General features: G+C 35.2%; 1 protein-coding gene across 3 annotated transcripts in view; it reads left to right on the top strand.

Moving 5' to 3' along the window:
• Window positions 1–18,832, top strand: part of klc1a (kinesin light chain 1a) — a 95,723-nt gene extending 76,891 nt beyond the window's left edge. For 2 of the 3 annotated variants that reach the window (XM_048599904.1, XM_020518762.2), the window contains exons 14-16: window positions 1,399–1,529; window positions 7,781–7,847; window positions 16,680–18,832. In XM_048599904.1, coding sequence (XP_048455861.1) covers window positions 1,399–1,529; window positions 7,781–7,847; window positions 16,680–16,769 — 288 coding nt within the window. In that variant the 3' untranslated portion in view covers window positions 16,770–18,832. The remainder of the gene's footprint in view (window positions 1–1,398; window positions 1,530–7,780; window positions 7,848–16,679) is intronic. The other variant, XM_020518765.2, reaches the window with a different exon arrangement.
• The last annotated feature ends 3,292 nt before the right edge of the window (window positions 18,833–22,124 follow it).

The following is a 22,124-nucleotide window of genomic DNA, read 5'->3' as shown; positions in this document are numbered from 1 at the left end:
TGGGGAGAAAGAAATTGCAGTGTAGAGAGGGCAACCCCAAGTACGTATTTCTTGATCATTAGAGTTTGCACCCACTGTGACACTGAAGTGTACAAACTATTGATCCAGGTTTGATTCTTGGTCTATGTCAAATAAAGTAAACCCAAACTTGACCTACTTGAAGTACTTGGCCTTGATGCCCTGGTCTAGGGAGGTGAATAAAATCGGATTGCTGTTCATTGACCCCTTCTGGAAAAATAATTGGCTTGAACTCGCTCAGTAATGATGTTCTACAAGCAAATAGTTCATCAACAGTTTTTCCCAAGTTGATGCCTAATAAGTGGCCAGTCAGGTGAAGTTTCAGAGATCTTGGTGCATATGGAACTTCAGCAAAAGTAGGTATGTTTAGGAAGGGAGAAAGAAAGCAATTTAAAGGAACACATTGTTTTGTAACTATACAATATTGACAGCATGAAGAGTCTAGAGAAGTAATTAAACCCTGCATCCGGATAATACTCAGTTCTAACTTTTCTTGAGATTTTACTTTGTCCAAAGTGCACAGTAATTCATTTTAGCTAGAATTTGAAATATGTAATGACAACCACTAAATGTATCATGTGAGGTGTACAGGTATTAACCTGCATTAGGAAGATAATTTAGTTGCTTTGTTTGAGAAAATTTGGCAAACTTGAATTTCGAGATTTTTTGATCAAAGTATTTTAAATTGGTTAATTATTTAATTTCGGGGATATTTAAAACCAATTAATATCATTTTTCATGGCTTATCAAAAAGGCAATAAGCTAAGTTATCAGACAGTTTATATTCATTATGTCAAACATGTTGATAAAAAATAAATGATATTGGATCCTTAATTAATGAGTGAAAGATGTATGAACAATGCAGATTATATTGACCATTATAATTTATTGATTAGCAATAGTTGATTAACCTGTAATTATCCCTGTTGAAAATTATTATAATACAGTTCATTATGCAGGTCAGATTTAGAATAAAGCATGCTGCATGTACTTCTTAGATAAGGCAGCATTCCTGGAGCGAAGAATAGATATACGTCCTCGGATCAGAATATCTATTGTAGATAACTGATTTAATTCAATAATTGGGATCCTTGAATAGGTTTTTTAAATTGGAAAATGATTTTATATGGTGTAGTAATTTTAAAAATCTTCATAGTTGAATTTTGGAGCTAAAAGATATAGTGGGCATGCAGTGAATTGTATGAAAATTGGTAGTTGGCTGGGCTCTTTTCTGTTTCATGAAAGAGGAACATGGAACTTATTAGTAGCTTTATTAAAGAACATTTGTTCTTGTTATGGTTCATTGTTCAGTAGCATTGAGTCTTACTGCAAATGTTTTGCTGATCAAATTGATTTATTTCATATCGTTTTGGATTAAAGGATGGAACTGGATCTTTGAAGCGGAGTGGCTCCTTCAGCAAACTGCGTGCCTCCATCAGACGTAGTAGTGAAAAACTAGTGAGAAAGCTGAAAGGTGGAAGTCCTCGAGATAATGAGCCAAAGAATTCTGGGTAATTATTAATCTAGCATATCTAGTTCTGCTTTTTGACTGTGACATAGAGCTATGTCTATTGTATAGGTTGCTATGAAAATTTAATAATTGTACATTAAATGTGACAGTTGCGGTTCCATTATTAGTAAGGAAAATGAAGATTTGCACTTAAGTAATGCCTTTCATGTCCTCACTGTCCCAAAGCACCTTACAGCCAACCATGTGTTTTTTTTTAATTGCAGCTAGTGTTGTTCAGTAAGAAATATAGTAATCATTGTGGAAATGAATCCTTCTCTTCACAGTGAAAGCACTCTTTTTGTTGCATAAAATTGCTACTAGGCTGAATGGCAGAGATTTAGAACAGATCTTCCAGCTGAAAACTTATCATTCGTGCGATAGTGTTGACTATCAGTTGTAGCAGAATTGTATTGCCTCATAATCTGTAACCATGGGCGTAGCTTATCCCATTCTCTGCCATTACCATCAAGCCAGGGCATGACGAGATTAGTGTTGGATTTAGAGAACCCGTATAAGCATAGCATGTGTACATATTAATTTCCTTACGAGTTGCTGCATCATAGTTGTTTGGGATCCCCCAACCAGTTTATAGGGTGGGATGAAATGAGGTGTCAGGAGATTCATCTGGTTCATAAACTCTGAAGCTGACCTATTGGACTGAGTTACCTGTTTTTATAAAGTTCTATATAATGCAAATTCATCTTACTCACCCGCCACACTGAGGCAGTTATTTGAATTTGGGACTAGTGTAAATGAAAGACAGTAGAGGAAAATAATTGAATTTGCATTTTTTTTAACTAACTTCTGCCTTTTTAGTAGAAAGAATCACTTTCGATTTGTTTGTTAATAACGTTATGATATGCGAAGCAACTCAGTTGCAAGGTAAATGCCAAAATCATATTGTTGAAAACATGGCAATATTAATTTTGTCCAATAAAAGCAGCCATTAAAAACGACCAAATTAAACATGTGATGCAATTACGTGAGGAACAAAAATGTTTTTTGAATAAAAACTTTTGCTTTATTGATTTCTCAAAGGAGGCCCTTTGAGAATGCAATAATACTGATATAGCTGTGATTAAGTCTACCAAATTTGATATTTCTTCTGATTCCCTAAATGGGTTAAATAGATTTTACTTTAAATGTGTTTCATAGTGGCAAGTGACTAATCTGGTAATACTATTTCTTAGACTTCTTTTTCTGAAAGTTTTTACTTCTCAACACAGCTTATACAATTGGAAAATTTGAAAACCATCTGCTGAATTACCAAGGGCTGTAAGTTCAAGTTCTGAGATAATCAAAAGTGCCTTCCTTCAACTAATTTTTCTTTTCCTACTTCCTTAATAGTCGAGGTGCAGGTCAAGGATATTGGAAGCCCACTGGTGCATTATCCAATAGTCTAAAGCTCATGCAAGTTTAGGCAGTATATATCGACAGACACTAGTGAAATGTCTTAAGACTGAGCCCAGTCTTTTCCTTGCATGACATCCACACAGGCAGACCTCAAATATAAAAAAAAAAGTTAATGCAATCTGATCAAATCTATTGTCTTGACTTTTGTACCTTTGTCTCCCCAGCACTGGGAAAAAAATGTAATGGCTTCTTGTTTATTGCTAAGCAAATTTTGCTAATAGTGTTATCTTTTAAATGTATTTTATCAAGTACTGATGTAATGTAAAATGAGAAGTGTGCTAAAAAGTGTAAAATTGATGTGAAATTAGAATTTTGAACTGCTATTTTCATATGAGGAAACTTGCCTTAATTCGATTCCTGTCAAATAGCTAAATGGTGCGGAAAGGTTTGTTTTGCCTGGGAATGGTAGTTTCTTACTTTATTACATGTGTGTTAGCATGCTACTTATTAACAAAATTATTTGGTTATCAGTAAAGTTATTAGTAATGTGTTTGATTTATTTTACTAAATTGAAGTGGAAAACAAACATTGGCTTGACTACTGCAATCCTACTTCTAGACTACTTTGTTTAGCAGCTTTACAATAAGGCAATACAGTCTTACAAAAGACTTGCTTTTAATTATGGTCGTGCTTGGTTTTGTTTTAATTTTGCATGGTTTGTATTTGATGTTTTTGTTATCTATACTTTTCTGTGAGTTGACTTCCTGCCATTTTTTTATAGTATTTAATTGATTTTGTAAACAAGTTCTCATTATAGTTTAGATCAGTATTTATGCAGGTATTCCTCCAACAATACTTCATTCTGTCGTAGAATAACTTCAGCTATCCAAATACCTTATGAGACATTCAGAAAAGAACCTTAAAATGAAGTGAGCACAACTAGAAGGATACCCACTACTGAACTGAACAATTCTACATTTAACCTGACTGCCTTCTCCCTATCTTTAATTCATACTGGACCCAGAAAAATAATCTGGTATCTTTAACTCTGTAATGGTAACAGTTTTGTTTGTCACAATTTTTTTGCCATTTGTGGTCTATATTTCTGGTTTAAAAAAAAACTTGTATTGTTTTTATGGTAAGGATAGCTTATATTTATTTTGTAAATTAGCATACTTATTGCTAAATTATTAGTGGAACTTCTTGCTAATTATAGAATTAGTTTTCTAAACAGAATGTGTTAACATCACTTGAATTAAAGTTTGCTTGTGTATATATGTTTTAGCTGAAAAATGGTCAGCAACCATTTCATAAAGAACCAAAAGTGTCTGTTTATATCCCTATGATAACCACAGTACCCTTAAACCGTCTTCATTGTGAATGAAATGAGCGATTTAAAAGTGGAGAAGTGCCATACTAAGAGCAAGTATAGTGTAGTGTGACTGCAGCATTAGACCATATTTGTCACCGATGAAGATGTTTGGTATTACCAAGCAGAATTGGTCATTACATGTAAATGATGCTCTTTTGTTACTCATATTGTCAAATTTATTTGGAACTTTTAATAATTCATGCTGTATCACCACCCTCCCCTGCTCCTTTGTGCTCTTGCCATGACCTTCCCTGTCCCTTATTGGTTTATTCTCACCTGGTAATTATTTCCATGTTGGAGCTGCTGCAGTTCATAGGGAGTGAGAGTTCTGTTGCATAATTTATTCAAAAGATGTCAAGTTGCTTGAATAGAGGGCTGTGGCAAATGTCTCAACTAATATTTCTCATCTCTGCTTATGGCAATTTAAATTACATACATTACAATGTAATCTCAGTTAATAAATGTATTGCTAAATACAAGACTGTGATACATAGTTTTGTTGTTGGCTTAGTGAGTAAATATATTAATGGCATATCTCTTAATTATGAAGATTGAAAGGTCAAAGTATGATCCCTCTATGTTGAATGCTCAGTGAGATAGTAGTTGCATAAAACATTACTCTAATGTAATATAATTATTCAACTTTCTGCATTCACATACTAGGCACTATTTATACACATGCCTCTTGTACTTTCTCTTCACAAGATTACTTTGAACTAATGACCAGAATTGGATGAAATTGGAATATTCTGTTTCTTTCCTGTGATTGCTTAAACTCCTGACGACTTTTTTTTTAGTATTTTTAACTCTGCAAAGGCTAAGATGATTGGCTAGAGAACAAAGCTCGTCCTTCATGACTGGCATTGTTGAAACCATGAAGAAAACTAAATAATTTCCTTTGCCTTTAGGAACTTGGACTGTCCTATCTTAATTTCCTCCTGTTATAATATGACTCATCAAAGAATAATTACACCAATTATTTTATCTAAATCAAATCAAATGGGAATCATGTTTTCAATAAATGGATGTACTAAATTATGCAGAATGTTCTCTAAATTGCTTTTGTATTTGAATTTCAAAACCTTTCCCAGTAATTTTTATTGTTGTTGGATCTGTTTAGAGGACAGAAGAGAAATTTCACTAAACTGTTTACTATTCTTATTAGTTCTGAAGCTCATTACATACAAGTAGGTAAGAAATAAGAAGTTTTCTAACTGTTGCCAGCAGCTTGACTGTTTCACCGTTAGGCTAGTGGAGGTGAATATAAATCCTTTAAGAGTATCAGTTTTGATTTTACTCATGCAATTTCAGCCCACTGTGTGGTGATTAATGTCTCTTTTTGAAAAAGCAATCTTGCTGGGGAACTGAAATTGGGGATTTAAAAAAAACATGCATTCATTCAGAAGGTTGAAAAGACTGTTAATAGAGTCATACAGTACTATGTGAAGAGGCCCTTTGGTTCTGCAACAAAAACTACTCTAAATCTACATCAGTCCCATTTTCCAGCACTTGACCCATAGCCTTGAATGTTGATCAAATCTGTCCCATTCATTCAAGCATCATGACGACCCCTTCCATACTCACCATGCATGAGCACTGTAATCTCCTAGGACCTGTGGTTAAAGGAGAGAGGTTGTGTTTGGGGGCAGAAATAGCACTTTGATTTTTCAGAAAGCTCACCAATGGTGGGAGGATGGCTTGGATGAGGCTGAGGAGAATCTTGAAATCCAATTTTTTTTTCCTGCAATACTCTCTAAAAACGTCTTCCAAAACATCAACAATAAGGTAAGAAAAAATTTGCCCCATCATCCAACCTCTTTTGTTTGACCTAAACTAGATGCCTGGAGTAGACTTAAGGTAACCTTTCAAGGCTCGTGGGTTGGTGGAGTGATACACCACCACAGACTTAAGCTTTAAGTGTCCACTGGCATTGGCTCCCAGCAGCACAGTCATATGATCCTTTGTCACCTTAAAGCCTGGAGCATGTGCTTCATTCATAGAGATGTAGGTTCTTGATGGCATTTGCTTCCAATATAAACCTGTCACATCGATTTTGGCTACTGAGGTCTTAACTGCTCACAGTTAGAGGCTATTTGCTATTGAGATTCAGTCATTTAATTGAAATTATCACTGCTCCCTGTAAGTAAAAACCTAAACCGATGTAGCAGTAGGTGGCCAAGGAAACCTAAAAACAAAGGGAATTAATTATTCTCAACATGATGCTTGAAGTGGGTTTTTAGTACTACTAAAGATGAATTTCTTGCAAAACACTCTGTATAGCTGATGCTTTTTTATCTTAAAATGAAGCTGGAATTTGACTTCTAAATGCAGATGTTGAAAACAATCTATTAAAATTGAGTTACTGTTTAATTTGTAAAATTTATCTACATATAGATACGTGTACATAGATCTTTAACTTACTTAGCATAAATTAAAATCCTTAGATTGCAACAGAAAGTATTTCACAACTTGCCTGCCAATCAGACTGGCTTGCCTGAGTTGGGTGAGTTCTTTTTGGGAGTTTAGTTATGCTGCAAAGTGTATCGAGTAGATCCAAGTTGTTTTATTGCATCAATGGTAGAAAAGAGATTGTTGTGATTGAAGCACCTTTCCAATCTTCTCAATTGTACAATAATAATTGTCTATGGCTTTGACTCTACTGCTGTCTCAGGGAAAACTTGAAGGAAAGAAGGAACAGTTTCCAAAGTGTGTGTAAAGCCCTGAACAAGTTCCAGCCTAAAACATTTTGATAAATGTTGCTAAAGCAAAGAGGGATCATATAGTTTGGTTGTAAGGAGTAGTGTGCTACTGTTGAGGAAGTCTGTTGGACTCTAAACCTGTCAGAGACAATCAGAATTGCACTGGCTAGATCTTTGACTGTTTGTTTGAAAGAGCAAGTTTGGGTAAAGGTTTCCAACATTACAGTCAGGCTTGATCTGATGCATTGCTGCCTGAGTAAATCTTTGACCCTTTTTACCTTGTTTCTCATTTTTTACTTCCTTTTATAAGAAGAACAAATAAAATGGTTAAATAACATATCTAATTGAAATCAATATAGAGCTGTCTAGAGAAAATGGCAACTTCTAATATAAATAGAACAGTTTTAGGAAGAACTTTATGCAGTAAACATGGTTAATGTTTTTAACAATAAAGTTTAGGAATTATGTATAGATTTCAAATTACATTCAGCTTAACGTGAGAATGATAAGGCCTGCCATATTGTTCATTTACCCAAAGAAAATCTATTCTGCTTTGAAAATTCAAGCAGGAATTGACCCTATTATGTCTAAGCTAATATTAAAATAATTGACTAGAATTGTTTTAACATAAACGCTAGAATCTAGTGATTTCTTCCATCTTGTGTGAAGAATAATGTGTGGTGCCTTTAACTTCAAAATGGACTGAAAAACTGTTCAATGAGTTCCGTGAGGGTAGAATAATTTACTGTGCTTTAAAATCTGTTATGCTTTGTAAGTGAGCAGTAATTCTGATTGGTTTATTCTTGCATGTCATTGACATGGGTGCAGTATGAAGCGTGCCAACTCTTTGAATATACTTAGCACAAACGGCAAGGCTACTGAAGATCCTTTTCAAGTAAGCCCTATGCATTTTTACTAATCAATATCAGTGGCAGTGTCTAGGCTGAAGAATCTCAAGAGACGTGTTTTACATTTCTGTTATTTACTAAAATTATTTTTTATGCTAATTACGTGCACACACTGACACCATTCGAAGAAGTCTATTTCTTGCTGTCTTTTTCACAGTCATCATCTTGCAATAATTTTTTCTGCCCAAGCTCGTACTGTTTTAAAACTCCTTAGCTTGTCACACTTATTTACTGCTGGCTTCACATAAGACACTGCTGCTTCTATTTAAATTCCTCATTTTTGTGTCTCCATCTGTTACCAATTCTAAGGAATGCTGCAGTCAGTCAAAGTACACTATAAACAATAAATTTTTATTAACATTTCTTACTATAGCAAATATGGAAATTTCCATTTTAAATAAAAAAAAAAATTAGCTCAACCTTCACATCTCTAACACAATATTAGAGAAGGGAGTGGACTTGATTGAATGCTTTCAACACATCTGACTTGACTTCAGCATTCTATATCATGTAACATTTACTGAAACTAACAATTCATGAAGTAACCTCAGTAAATGTTTCATGTATAGATTTACATTTAACTAATTGCTAAATGACCTGTGGAATATTTAAAAAGTAATACTTGCTACTAACTGGAATTTTGTGGTTTTCTTACTATATAATCCATCGACAAGAATTAGGAATATGGCGATGCATACTAAGCTTCTAAATTTTTGTGTTAACATATATATAATTGTGTGCTATTGTGGGCTTAAACTTCTCCTGAATAATTTCTAACACTCTCTACTTTTTTTTTTCTTCCTGCTTTAAAGGGTAAATTTTGCATTTCAATTATATCGATTCAAATGCGTGCAACTATTGCATTTTCCTATGTGTCTTTATTGGAAAAGTCACCTTGTTGGATAATACTGAAACAAAGATGTATTATTAGTGCCACCTGTGTTCATAGTCTGCACTGTGGCAAGTATGTTATCTTAAAAAATTGGTAACTATGTCCATTATTAAGAATGAAAAAGCAATTCAGAGCAATGGATTAACCCATATTTTATATTCCAGAATGCCAATTGGTGCTGGAGCCAAATTTTACTCAGTCTAACATTTATTTGCAGAGGTAAACATTACAAGTATGAAGCTTTAATTCCACTACCCCCAGTTTCTGTGAGTGTCTCTTGATATATCTGCTCGTGAAATTACAATTAATGTCCTCCACATGCTTATAATTAAACATAATTGATATACAATTAACAAATGCAGTGGTTAGTTTTAATCAGAACATAATGCTTGAATCAGAGCATCTGCTCTTTAAGATGCTAAATGGTGTCTCCAGAGGTCTATACAGGGGCCTCAGTTTCATACTACATTTATAAATTACTTAGGTAAAGGAATGAAGATCCAAACATCCGGGCTTACTGATGATACAGAGTTAAATGGCACAGTAAAAGGATGCAAAAAGATATTGTTAGTTTATAAGTGAGCAAAACTGGCAGATGATATTCAGTGTGAAGAAATGTTTACACCTAAGAAAGATCAGCATATATTCCAAATGTTTTGAAGCTGGGAACTGTGGAGAAACAAAGCTTTAAGGGTATAAATGTAGAAATCAGTAGAAGCTAGTGAACAAACGCAAATGGAATCTTGGTCTTTATCTCAAAAAGATAAAAGGTAAAAGATGCGTTTCAGTTATATTATAAGTTGGGGCAGCACAGTGGATCAGTGGTTAGCAACTGTAGCGTCGCAGTGCCAGGGACCCGGGTTTAATTCCAGTCTCGGAGTCAGTCCAGTGTGGAGTTTTCACATTCTGCCCGTGTCTGTGTGGGTTTCCTCCAGGTGCCCATGGACCAAAGGTTTGCTGGTGGATTGGCCATGCTTAAATTGCCTTTAATTTACAGGGATGTGTGAGTTAGGTGGATTAATTATGGGAAATGCAGGGATAGGGTAGGGTGGTGATTCTGGGGTGGGATGTTCTTCGGAGAGCCGGTGTGGACATGTTGGGCTGATTAGCCTATTTCCACAATGTAGGGATTCTATGATTCTCTGTGAAGCTCTGCATTTAGAGTATGCATACAATGGTATGCACCACACCTCAGGAAAATAAGATATACAGATAATCTTTTGGAAAGCTACCAGGGTTTAAGGGTGTAATTATGAGAATGGAATGTATAGAATAGTCTTTAACCTTGTGTACAGAAAATTAAGGGAATATGTAATTGATGCGTTTAAGATAATTAAAGATATTGATATTGAGATAGAGAAAACTTGTGTCTGAACATATGGATATGGGCCCAGAACAAGTTCGTAGCCCATATTTTGCAGTTAGCAGTAAAGCATTGGCACTCTGACATTGAAGAAAACTGCCAGTAATGATCTAATGATTTCTGTGATACGGATTTCACATTTCCTGACATCAGTTTAAATCTGGCGCTGTTGAGGAGTTTTTGACATCTGGCAACAATGATGTGTTTAAGCAGGGTAAGCTCCCATAGAAGTACTCTTATAAAACAAACTAATACGTAAAATGCCTTAATTATCCTTAACTTGCAATTAAATTTTTCACTGAGTAAGATGTTTGGGCCATGGATATGGGATTAAAAAGGAAGGTGAAATGAAAGATATTTTAAATCCTAATCAAGAAACTTTTTATTGTACAAATATAAAATTAATTTCCCTGGGCTACAGAGGGTGTCAGCTATAATTATAAACACAGCACATTCTCTCCACATTTTAGTTTGGAATCAGATAGTTCAGTTGGCTGGCTTGCGATGCAGAGTGATGCTAAGAGTGTGGTGTTCAATTCTGGTACCAACTGAGGTTATCATCAAGGACATGTTCTCACCCTCTCCCCTTGCCTGAGGTTTGGTGACCCACCACAGTTGTGTCTCCTTGATGAGATCAGACTGTTTGGTAGTCCGGTAGGAACAAGGAGACCTCTTTTAAACATAGCAGGCCGTTAAAAGCCCAGTTTCACCTCGGTCAGTGAAGTGGACTTTTTCAAGAATTTTTACAGTGGGGCTAATAATGTAAAAGGGCAAGTTCTCATTAGTTGTGTTTTCTATTTGATTGTTTTCTTTCAGTTGATCACCCTGTGGAGAGTGTAGAATTGCTGACAACTTCTGGATTTCAATGTTTAACTGCATGTGCAAACTGTAGAAATTGCTGACCATGTCAGAGGAGCATTGGTAGCAAGCATTAACATTAACCATTAATTCCACAAATCTAGACCGTTAATTTAGAACGAGCTGTTGAGGGGAAGTGTCAGGAAATACATGAATCATGGAAATTTTAAATTCTTAACAACAAGTTATTGAAGCTAGATCAATTAAAAGTTTCATTCAGAGATTGTTAGGCAGGGTATATTAAAAGTTACAGAAGCAAAGAAGAGTTTACAATACAGGTCAGCTTGGTCTAACTGAGCGCCAGAACAGGTTGAAGGTACCTTGAATGGCCAACTATCGTTCTTTTTCTCCTCTCGGATATCCATCTAATTCTGAATGCTATGTTTTGTGCCACCTCTGCCTTTAATTCCCTAGTAGTTGAATATTTGATACAGAACAAAACAACATTGTGTACTCTTTTTATTGAAATTGGTTTATTTTTGAGTAAAATAGTGGTATTTATCTTTCCTAGAAGAAAACTGTTTGTATGTGCTTGTAAAAGTTTGCTTTTGACAATTGTATTTTGGGTTTGACCTTTTCTATGGAATAGCAATTGTTAAAGGTTGCTGGAAATGTAAGGTAATTCTGTTTAGAAAAGCAATATGGATATTTCCTTTTGAGGTAATTTCTTGATGTTGTCAAACCTGATTGCTGCACAAAACTTAAATGTGTCTGTATATTGGCTAACATGATGTGAGGAGTAGCAGTGTCTCTAAGTAGATATAGCATCCTGTTCTCAGGAGATTTCTGTGTCATAACTCTTTACAGCCAATACAGTAACCAAGAGGATAAGGAGGTGAAAAAAATCTGCCTCAATCGGGAAGTGGGGAAAAGACTAGCATATTTAGGGAAGTTGGAAACAGTCAGCCTGATAATAGCTTCTGCACAAGAATGCATCTAATGTGTTTTATTTTAGGAAAGTGGAATTACAGATACAGTTTAAAGTGTTTAATATAGCCAGTAAGCTGAACATAATTGGAAGCTAAATATTGCAGCTACAAGATTTTTCACAAATACTATGAAATCGGGAAAGAAAAAGAAGCATCAATAGAGAACAGTGTTACCAGTCGAAAAGGAATTGGTAATGGAATTTATGAATAAATGTACAAGGACCAGAGAATGCTGGAATCGGGTACAAGTTGTTTACGGACCTCTTACAAGCTATTAAAATAAATAATGTGATTAGGGAACTCTACAGGAAAATAAAAGTCATTACAATATGTTTCAATTTTCACGTTGATTGGGCAAAATATGTTTCCAGAGTCCTGCAAATTCAGATATGAGAACAATTTGGATGTTTTAAAATTGGATACAAGATAATAGAGTATAAAGCTGACTGTTGATGATTTATATAAATCATCAGTTAGATCTTTGTCCAGTTTTAGATATCTGTCTTTGGGAATGTTATCAAGACCGTGGAAGAAATTCAGGTATAATAGAATCAGAATATGTAATGTTTCATTAAATTGATAACTGTTTAAAAATAACAAATCAAGTTTGCGGAGGTGTTCAAAGATGAAATAGTAAATGGGGAAAAAATTTTCCATTGATTGGTGGGTGTAACATATTGTGTAAAAGGTGGGATTTCTTGACTGGAGCTTCTGTCCACAGTGTCTGACTCAGATAAGAGGCTGAAGCTTTGCTAATTACAGAACATAAATTTAAGATCAACCTAAATCAAAACGTTATTTGGACCAGTCATACAGATACATTGACTACATGCAGTTCACAGTCTGGGTGTTCTCCAGCGAGTAATTCCTTCCTATCTACACCATCTACAAAGAAAATATGAGTAATACACTGGAACCTTTTCCACAAATCTGGCAGCTCCAACATATACAAGGAGGTGTCACCCTCCAGGACACATTAGCATTTAATACATGATAAACGTTCACTTCTTCAACTGCCAGTCTACCTGGCTGTAGTGTGCCATCGTTGATACTCCATAGCAACTCACGGTTTTTTCAAGAGTACCTTCGTACCTGTGATCATTAATGCATAGAGGGATAAGGGAAACAGTGACATGGGAACTGAAATAACTGCACAGAGGCCAGAATCCTATCACCAAGTCACTCTTTATTTACTCATGCACGGTACACTGTGACTCAGTCGCCTGAACTGAGGAGATTTTTTGTTTCTTTCTTCATTCACGGTAGGCAGCATTTAGTGCCCATCCCTAACTGCCCAGAGGGTAGTTAAGAGTCAACCACTTTATGGGTATGGAGTCACGTGCAGGCCAGATCAGGTAAGGATGGCAGATTTCCTTCCCTAAAGGACATTAGTGAACCAGATGGGTTTTCCCAACAATCGACAATGGATTCATGGTCATCATTAGATCCTTAATTCCAGATATTTTATTGAATTCAAATTCCACCATCTGCCAAGGTGGGATTCAAACCCTGGTCCCCAGAACACTATCTGGGTCTCTGGATTAACAGTCCAGTGATAATACCACTAGGCCATCCCCTCCTTGTTTGTATTGGTCAACCAGAGATTCCTGATTGGCCTGGGTTAACAACCCCGATCAAGGACCTCTTAGTCCAACAAGGTCCACCTGATTTCAATCGCTACAAGAACAACCAGTCTCCCTCCAAGTTTCTCATGCTTTTGACTTGAAAATATATTGTTGTTGAATCAAAATCCTGGAACTTTTATAGAGCAGACTATGGGTGTATCAATACCAAGTGAGGGCCGCGTTACATGAACAAATAAAAAAAAGTAAAAGAGTACGAAGGGGAATGTTTAAAAAAAGTAAAGGAGTACAAAGGGGTAAGAAACAGGAACAAAAACAGAGGTTATTAGAAAAGCTCAGCAGGTCTGGCAGCATCTGTGAAGAAAAAAATCAGAGTTAACGTTTCGGGTCTGGTGACCCTTCTTCAGAACTGTGTACAAAGGGGTGTTGTTTTATATGCAGCAGCTTATAAGAATGTGGAATAACCTCCCAAAAACAGTACTCTTAAATTACTCTTATCAGAAAATTGAATACAGGAGGTCCTTGATTTACCCATGTCTAACTCGGGAACGCTTGTACTTAGAATTGTGATTCCTTACAGGGGTGTAATTTTAAAGATATGACATGAGCGTTTCCTGTACTTATGAACAACTACATTATATTGTCCTGCATTGAGTTCTGACTTGTATACAAATTGACTTTCAAATGGACTCCAGAGCAGAACCCGTTCACAACCTGGGGACTGCCTGCAAATATTTGAGAAAAATATGGGCATGATGGATTGTTATTTTTGAGTGCTAGTGAAAATGTAAAGAAATGTGACATCTATAATTTAATGACTTGTGATCAGGATCAACTGTTTTCTTTCTTCGTAGCCCATGAATCCTGAAGACTGTGCCCAAACTGTTGCCACAGCTGAGATCAGCTATACAAAGTTTTAATAACAAGAATTCATATCCCATATTCTGTTAAAAGGTTTCTAAAATCACTTAGCTTACATAAAAGTTGTATCAAAATGACATAACACTCAAAGAGGATAATGGGTGGGATATACTTGATATATCTGTATATCTGACTGATAAGTTGCTGTATTTAGACCGAGGCGTTTGTTTAAGCCTTATATTTATCTACAGATTCCAAGATAATTAGTTACTGCTTACTTTCATTTGTTAGACTACTTTGGTTATTAGGAAAATTGGTATTGTTAGACAATATAATTATTTATTATAAACGTAATTTGTTTTAGGCATAGTAACAAGATCCAGTTAAAGAGAGATCATTCGATCTTTCTTTGAAATCTGGCACCCAATCAGCAATATCAAATTTGCAACTTTTTAAGTTCTTGGTTGATGGGATGACCCCAAAGGTCAGTTATCTTTGACCATTCCTAGTTGAACTGAGAAGGTAGTAGTGGGCCTTTATAAAAATACTTTTACTGAGCTAACTGGGTTGTTGGGCCACTTGAGTCAACAGTGTTGAGTGTGGAGGCATATATATTGTAGGATAATAGTAGGTTTCCTTCCCTACAGTGTTTAATGAACAAGTTTGTTTTATGTTGATACCAACTTTTTTATTTACATATTTATAACCAAAGTTCAAATTGTGGTAGTATTTGAACTCCTCTTGGATTACTTATTCAATCTACTGGATTATTATTCTGTTAATATCACACTACACTACAGTTGCATTGCCAGATTTGATATACAAAACAAATATCTTGAGTGCTGTAAAATATCAAGTACAGATATAGCAAATTAATTGCTCAAGCCTAACTATGTAGTTGTCTTCTAGCGTTTTTGCAATTGAAGATTACAAAGATTTAAAAGAGCTTTGCAGCGTAACTGCAACAAGGAATAGACTAATATTTTAAAAATTAAGTCTGAAAGTCATTGGGGAAAAAATTTTGCAGTATTTTCCTTTGTTTAAGCTGTTCTGATAATAAAAGCATAATTAGATGTTGCTGACTAATGGCTTGAAATGGCTATTGAATCCAGTTACATAAGGCAGCTGAATTAATATGAACAGTTGAGATTGGTAATTCAGATACCACATGGTCTGAATCATATGTCTGCACCAGAAAGCTTAGAAATAGTGAATATTTACAAAACAAGCAAATCATCAACATTTAAATAATGTTAACAGTTTAAAATTTAACATTGCTTTCAGTGAATTTAATGCATCATTAAGTTCCCATAAATATGATTGATGAACTTTGGTTTGATGTGTGCATGATTTGTGCTTTTTCACATGAAGAATTAGTGCTACATGCTTTACTGCATTGTTTAAGCCTTTTCTCCTAGTTATGACAAAACAATAAGGCATTCATCAGTCTGAAAAACATGATGCAACAGGTCAAGTATTTGTTGTTTTATTCTCTCACTCCTGTAATTAAAATTTATCTTAGAACCAGTTGTTTTAGCATCGACAAATAATTTAAAGTTCTGTTAATAGCTCCAACAAAATAGATTGGAACTAACAATCAATAGAACTGTGACAATGTGGTTAGAGACCGAAATGGGATTGGGATATACTTGGGATAGTTAGCTTCTTCAAGCCAGTTGTTTACTTTGATTTCCCCCACCTACCTCCTTTTGATGCCATTCTATTTGCCTTTTAAAAAATTAACTGATGATTTCTTGAATATTTAATGTTGATCATAATTTGTGACATTTGATTTGCTGTATGAGTGAAGATTCCACAGGTTATTAAGCAATCAGTATTGTTGGTTGTACAAAGTGCTTAGGTAAAATTTTGTGTAATTATTTGGTAACCTCCATGCTGAAATATGTATTTGTGCATTATTATTTTTAATTATGCAACTATATTCTTTGATTAAGAACATACACAAATATTTTTATTTCTTAACTTTTTATTATTGCAATTTGTAATGTATTCTGCATCGTTTTTAATCCAAGATTGAAAATAGGGTAACTAATTTTGGGCAATTCTAAGATAGATTCATTTAATTTGCTACTGTTTAAAATAAGCAAGGAATAAAAAAGGAAAATCCTTATGAATGCTTTTAAGACTGATGTCATGTTCTTGAACAAAATATTGCAAATGTCCTTTTATACACAAGCCCTGAGCATTTGAAAATGCTGAATTTAATCTTTAACCAAGAAAGTAAGACTGTGCAATGAAATATGTAATATTCATGGCTATATGTTGTATGAAAGTTTATTTGTGAATTTTTCTTGCTCTTTTGTAAATTACAGCAACGAAATAATTGTCTGACAGAATCCAGAAGTCTGAGTGTCAGCCATAACGACCTGACACGCTGTGGATCAACATTTGGAACGAACTAGACCCACCATGTGGAAGAAATGTGATTGTCATTGCTGGAATTTCTTAATACTTTTCAAATTAAAATCGTGAAATATTATACTGTACAAATTCAACAGAAGTTTTTGATATTGTATTAGAACACAAACTATGCCTTCTTATATTGTGAATTGTTGTGATGCAGTAGGAGTTGAAAATATATACATTATGCCATTAGCATCAAAGAAAATATGTTTTAAAGAACAAAATAAAAATGCCACAGCTGAGCTGGTTTTAGATATGTGGGTAGAAACTACAATTGTGATACCATTTAGTGTGACTTAATTTGTACAGCTAAGTTCATCCTTCCTTGCTTGTTTTAAAATAGGGTCTCCTGCAAACCACTTTATTAGCTATTTTCAATAAAGGCCATTTTACCTTTTTGGCATCTCATATAGCTTATATGTGCCATATGTTTGTCATTAAATAGTTGAGTAGTCTGGTGTATCAAATAATGTGTTAGTGAGGTCAACAGATCATTAATTAATAATACCTATCTAAAAGAGAATTCTGAGGTACTTGTACAATGTCCCTATTCTTTGATTGAAGATATACCATGAACTTGCACTATATAATCCCTAGAATCAGATAGAAACAATGCTGCTAATGTGTATGGAGGTCACTTTTATTACAAAACTGTTTTTATAATACCTCAATCAACTATCCAACATAATGTTACAAAACCAATAACTGAACGACAAAGCATGCCAAATTTAGTCTTTTTTACTATCCAGATTACGGAGACTGAGAATTGTGGAACAATTATGCTTGAATGCTACTTGGATGGAAAAAAAAAACATAGAATTGAATAGAACTGGACCTTAAGTACTTTTTTCTTAAATTGGCATTCTATTTGAAAGAACTAAACATGATACATTTTTGAAATTACTGATGTATGTACAGGTATGTTAATTTGGTGATGGTCAGTGAGACTGCAGGAAATGATAAGATTACGCAGACATCTTGAAATTTACAAATTGAAGGCCTTTATAGATAACTTCATCTATCATTGTCTCATTGTTTTGCACTTATGTACATAGTTAGCCTGTCCCCTGTGTAATAATTGTCCTGTTTGGGCAGTACCTGGAGTACTACTTGTCTGCTTTCAAAGTGGTTTTATGAAGCATGTTTTGTCTGTTTTTACTTTTATATTTGTGTACTAACAGAAAATGTATTTGCACATATTAAAAATGAGGATGATGAGAAATAGGATTACATTTGAAGATTTAAATCATGCAAGTTTGTAAAAATGGAGTAGCCAGAAGACATTATGTATATAGATGCTCCATGACATTAAAAGGTTTACGTGTGGTTCTACAAACACTTGTGAATTTTTAATGAGTGCAGCAGCTGTTTAAAAGTGTCACAAGTTGAATTCTGACTACATTAGTTAGTAGATTCTGTGCAATATAGCAGAACAATGGAAAGTGATGTTTGTTCAGGCTACTAAAATTAACATCAGTCGTAGCTGCCTATAAATTATTTACAAACTTCGCAGATTTGTGAATTTATTTAATACATGTATTCCAAGCTGCAGCCTCTAATCCATAAATGAACTATATGCCACCTCATGTTAATATAGTAAAATCCAATTCACGGGTGCTGTGATTACAAGACCAATTATGAGGACAGTGATTTCTGCAGGTAATGAATATTAGTGTTGGAAGAGAGATTGTTTAATAAGCTTAGCTGATGAGTTTGCATCCAGTTAACAAATGTTTAATTATATATTGCACTTTCATTAAGACTAGTCTGTGTAGCCTTGACATTGCATGTAATGTTTTGATATAACTCACCTGGAAAAGTTCAGAGTGCTACCAGTAAGCAAGTATGTCATTCAGAATGGAATATACTGTATTATTGTCGTAAGTTTTCTTACGAACTGAAGACTTCTGCAATGTTATATTAGTTATGTTTGGCCTATGTTACAATATTTATGTCCAAAATTTATGAAATTTGTTTTTGTGAAATAAGTAGTAAGAAATAAAAGCAATTTAAAAACAAACCTTTGAATAAACCTAATGAACAAAGTGTTGCTGAAAGCAAACGAATGATGGTAAGTCATTTTATTCAAACTTGTTATTGGATAGAGCTATATGTTACAACCTAGTCATTTTAATTGTTCAATCTGTAATTTTTCATTTTCTACTTGTATCTGCTCTTAACACATTATTTAAGAGATTATTTGTTTTAACCAATTTCTGTCACTTCTGTTATCTCTCCTTACATTTCATTCCTGTCTTAGCTGATTTGCAGCTGAAGCCCTCATCCATGCCTTAATACCTCCAGATATCATCATTCCAACATATTCCTGGTATCTCACATTCTATCCTTTGTAAACATGAGGCAATCTAAACCTTAGCTACCCATATCTTGCAGCGTTATATTTCTCTGTCACCCATTTGCTGATCGACTTGATTTTAAAATTCTCATCCTTGAGTATTACTGAAAGAGGACACATTTTTTCAAAGCTTTTCATCTTTCATTCATCAAGACAGTTTGCAAGAATGTTAATTTAAGGGGAAAACGGACATTTATACCACGAGTGTGCTGATTGATTGGCTAGTCAAGTCTGATTGAGGCAATGTCATGAATAATGCACCAGTTAATAATTGATAATTAACTGTTAGGTTTGTTAAATTTTAAACCAGGAAGATTGACTCGTCAGGGCATTTCCTTGACAAATGAACGTGTGAATAGCTGTCACCTATTTTCTTAAATGGAAACAGGTGCAGTACAAATTCATTTTCTTTCTCCTGAACAATGGGACTCTGTGTACTAATATACATAGCTCCTAATGCATATACACACATGCACTATGCACTATTCTGTGATCTTGACTGACAATCCTAAATTGACGAAGTATAATTTGTCTGTCACTCAGAATTATTCAGTAAATGATGTCCAATAGAGTCACATCTAATATTGGACTCTGCGGCTTTTGCAGACATGGGCTGGTTGGGTATGGGTAGCACCTTGTTTGTTGCAAACATCCAAAACGATACGTTACTTGATGTAATCTACCATTCTTTAGGACATACAGCCTACATCCCTGGCATCACAGTGGCACAGAAACTCATGTATCGCAAGGTCATTTCTGTGGTAAGCAGGAGTCTTATTGACTTGGCAGCAGCATCCTATTAGTGAACATCACTCCTGTTGGTACTAGATATTAGTACTATGAAACAGCTAGCTTTATCTGGTGCTCAAAGCTTTGATATGTCAACGTAATCTGAAGTAACTGTGCCCTTTTCAGAACCAACAGTGATTGTGCAATCTCGTAATAGGCAATATACAAGTGATTATCTGATCAACCAGTTATCAATCTGATTATTCCACAGGATGGCTTTGATGCATCCAATTTCAGCATCAGATTTACAGGTTAAACCAGTGCCTTAGGCTCTATATGAAAGGTTGCTGATAAGGTCAATTTCATAGTGCCTGGAACTGTAGGAATTCCAACATGTGTACTATCGACCCAATAGGTTTATGATGGACATTAGTGGAGAAATCCCTTGTTGATTTTCCAACTAGGATATAGAGAAAAAGGAGCTTGTTTAACTGGGAGATAGCAAGAACTGCAGATGCTGGAGTCAGAGTCACAGTGTGGAGCTGGAGGAACACAGCAGGTCAGACAGCATCAGAGGAGCAGGAAAGTCCATGTTTAGGTTCTGAAGAAGGGTCCTGACCCGAAACATTGACTTTGCTACTTCTCTGATGCTGCTTGACCTGCTGTGTTCCTCCAGCTCTACACAGTAACTCTGAGCTTGTTTAACTGTTCCATTTCAAATTCGAATTTAAACACAGGATGGAGCCTATTTTAAAATAAGGAAATTCTTGGCATGCAACTGCTGATCCAACTATAGTAAACGTATCATCTGCATGCTAGGAATATGCAAAAGTAGGAGGTTAGCTGTTATTTTAATTTCAGTCGTGCTTCCCATGGAACCCAATAAAGATCTTTACAAGCTCTGGGCCCAGGAGGGATCTGATGCCAACACCAGTTATCTGGGAATTTGTGGTGTAATTAATACTGAACTCAATTGCACAAGTTGCTGGATTCTTAAGTTCAGCGAATACTGGTTTTCACAACAACGACAGGTTTAGATCACCATGATTTAGTGCTGCAGAACAGGTACACATGTTTTCCTTGGGTGATACATCAAATTAACACATGGACACTGAATTGCTATTGATACACCTGGCAGACATTTTTTAAAAATCATTCATTGTACATTCTCCCTGGCAAGGTCTTTACCAATCATTCCACTTGTCAATCAACATTCTCCTTTCATGCAATATAAATATTGATTTTCTCCTTGAATTGGTATCTTTTGCAAATTATCCTGACGAATCCAAGATAAAAAGCTTTGACAACATATCTTCTTACAGCAATACTCAAGTTCTGCATTGTCATCCAACCTGGTTTTCAACTCTGTCCATGCCATGACCCATCCCTACATCTGTACTCTTGACTAACCCCTTAATCCATGAGATAGCTATGCGTTTTCTAATTCTAACCACTTGTGTGTTCCACCATTGGTGGGCATATCTTCAGGTACCTTAGCCCAAACAAATTTCTTCAAAGCACTTATTTTCATACAGCTGCACAGCATTGCATGGAAGGATCAACAAAGCCTTAGTATTCCAACAATTGTAATAAAACTATCCATTTGTGGTTCTGTGTTATGCGTTGTTTTGTAATGCTTAAGTGAAAAGCTGCTGTATAAATATCCGTTATTACTAAGGAACAAATTGGATGCCAGTTGTGAAATTACACCGGTGCCTAGTTATTGAAGTTACCCAGCTTTTCAGTGACGTTCGAACCCTTGCTGATTTTTAAAAATGTTTACTTTTATTCCTTTAACAATTTTGGATGGGAGCTGTGAACTACGAAGCCGAAGATTACTTGACTTTGGAAAAGAGTTTGTGGTAAAAGGAAAAGAACAGACCAAACAATCTTTGTTTATTTGTGAGGCCAGGCCTAGAGGTTAATTGCAGGCTGATATTTAATTTAAAAAGTTCCTATGGAGACAGTGACCTCAGGAAAAGTATTGTGTTTAAACAGGTAACAGAAGTTGGCTATTAATGAGGTTTGTACCTGAGAATTTATTCCGGCAGGTCTGGATGAGACAATACATTTAAACAGAGATAACAAGGTGTAGAGCTGGATGAACACAGCAGGCCAAGCAGCATCAGAGGAGCAGGAAAGCTGACGTTTCGGGTCTGGACCCTTCTTCAGAAAATGAAGAAGGGTCCAGACCCAAAATGTCAGCTTTCCTGCTCCTGTGAATCTGCCTGGCCTGCTGTGTTCATCCAGCTCTACACCTTGTTATCTC

Source organism: Rhincodon typus, chromosome 8 (genome assembly GCF_021869965.1).
Source record: "Rhincodon typus isolate 14 chromosome 8, sRhiTyp1.1, whole genome shotgun sequence".
Lineage (NCBI taxonomy): Eukaryota > Metazoa > Chordata > Chondrichthyes > Orectolobiformes > Rhincodontidae > Rhincodon > Rhincodon typus.
The sequence above is the reverse complement of the archived record's forward strand: the minus strand, read 5'-3'. Positions and strand labels throughout refer to the sequence as shown.